Source organism: Canis lupus, chromosome 21, assembly GCF_003254725.2.
Source record: "Canis lupus dingo isolate Sandy chromosome 21, ASM325472v2, whole genome shotgun sequence".
NCBI lineage: Eukaryota > Metazoa > Chordata > Mammalia > Carnivora > Canidae > Canis > Canis lupus.
In genome coordinates, this window is record NC_064263.1 from 30,887,006 (window position 1) to 30,888,432 (window position 1,427).

Sequence of the window (1,427 nt, forward strand, 5' to 3'; positions counted from 1 at the left end):
ATTTTGTAATATGTGTCCAGCCATTTAGTAAAATCCATGTGAAATCCAATATCCTCATATCAGAACTAGCAAGGAAGACTTTAACAATGTCATAATCTGTAAATGCCACTGAGAAGAGGAGATTTGGAAAAAAAATGAAGTGGATTGAAATTACAACCAACAAATAAGAATTAAGATATTCTATTTAGTATTAATTAGAATGACTTGGATAGCAAAAAGCTAGAAATAGCCAATCTGGTTATAAGCTGAGCTTTAAATAAGACTCTTCTACAAGACTCGATGTTACAAACCAAAAGGTTGTTCTTTTTATTTGTGCAAACAGGTAAATAGGCATAATCTCAATGGGAGAGGAAAACCAAACCTCTGTGGCTGAGTTTATTTTCCTGGGCCTTTCACAAGACTTGCAGACCCAGATCCTGCTGTTTGTTCATTTTCTCATCATTTATCTTTTGACTGTGCTTGGGAACCTGCTCATCATCATTCTCATCTTCATGGACTCTCGACTTCACACTCCCATGTACTTTTTTCTTAGAAACCTCTCTTTCACAGATCTCTGTTTCTCTACCAGCATCGTCCCTCAAGTGTTGGTCCATTTCCTGGTAAAGAGGAAAACAATTTCTTTTCTTGGGTGTATGGCACAGATAGTTGTTTCCCTTCTGGCTGGGTGTACAGAGTGTGCTCTGCTGGCGGTGATGTCTTATGACTGGTACGTGGCTGTCTGCAAGCCCCTGCACTACTCTAGCATCATGACCCAACAGGTGTGTCTCCAGTTGGCCATACGATCCTGGGCCAGTGGAGCACTTGTGTCTCTGATGGATACCACCTTTACTTTCCAACTACCCTATCAAGGGCAGAACATTATTAATCACTACTTTTGTGAACTTCCTGCCCTTCTGAAGGTGGCTTCAGCAGATACTTACAGCACAGAAATGGCCATCTTTGCAATGAGCGTGGACATCCTTTTAGCTCCTGTCTGCCTGATTCTGGTTTCCTACTGGAATATTATCTCCACTGTAATCCCGATGCAGTCTGGGGAGGGGAGGCTTAAGGTTTTCTCTACCTGTGGTTCCCATCTCATTGTTGTTGTCTTCTTCTTTGGCTCAGGAATGTTCAACTACATGAAGCCAAACTCCAAGAAAATGAATGAAAGGGATAAAATGATCTGTGTTCTATGCAGTGGTGACTCCAATGTTGAACCCCATAATTTATAGCCTGAGAAACAAGGATGTTAAAGGAGCTTTCAGAAACCTAGCAGGAAGAAAGCCCTTTTCTGAGAGATGGTGATCTCAGGGTCTGACTTTTATTTTACTTTATTTTAATTTTTGAGAGAATATTACATGTGTGCTTGCTCTAGCAGGTTAGAGGAAGGGCAGAGGAGAATTAGAGAGAGAATCATAAGCAGGCTCTACACCCAGGACAGAGCTGAC

The 1,427-nt window shown here is 41.3% G+C and overlaps 1 protein-coding gene across 1 annotated transcript; it reads left to right on the forward strand.

The window, feature by feature from the left end:
- The first annotated feature begins 341 nt into the window (after positions 1–341).
- LOC112667944 (olfactory receptor 2D3-like) lies at positions 342–1,211 on the forward strand. Its single transcript, XM_025460004.1, has one exon. It carries the CDS (start codon positions 342–344, stop codon positions 1,209–1,211), a length of 870 nt encoding a protein of 289 aa, XP_025315789.1.
- Positions 1,212–1,427: the final 216 nt, after the last annotated feature.

Excerpts from the sequence above, each read along its gene's own strand:
- LOC112667944 (XM_025460004.1), top strand. The coding sequence starts at position 342 with ATGGGAGAGGAAAACCAAACCTCTGTGGCTGAGTTTATTTTCCTGGGC.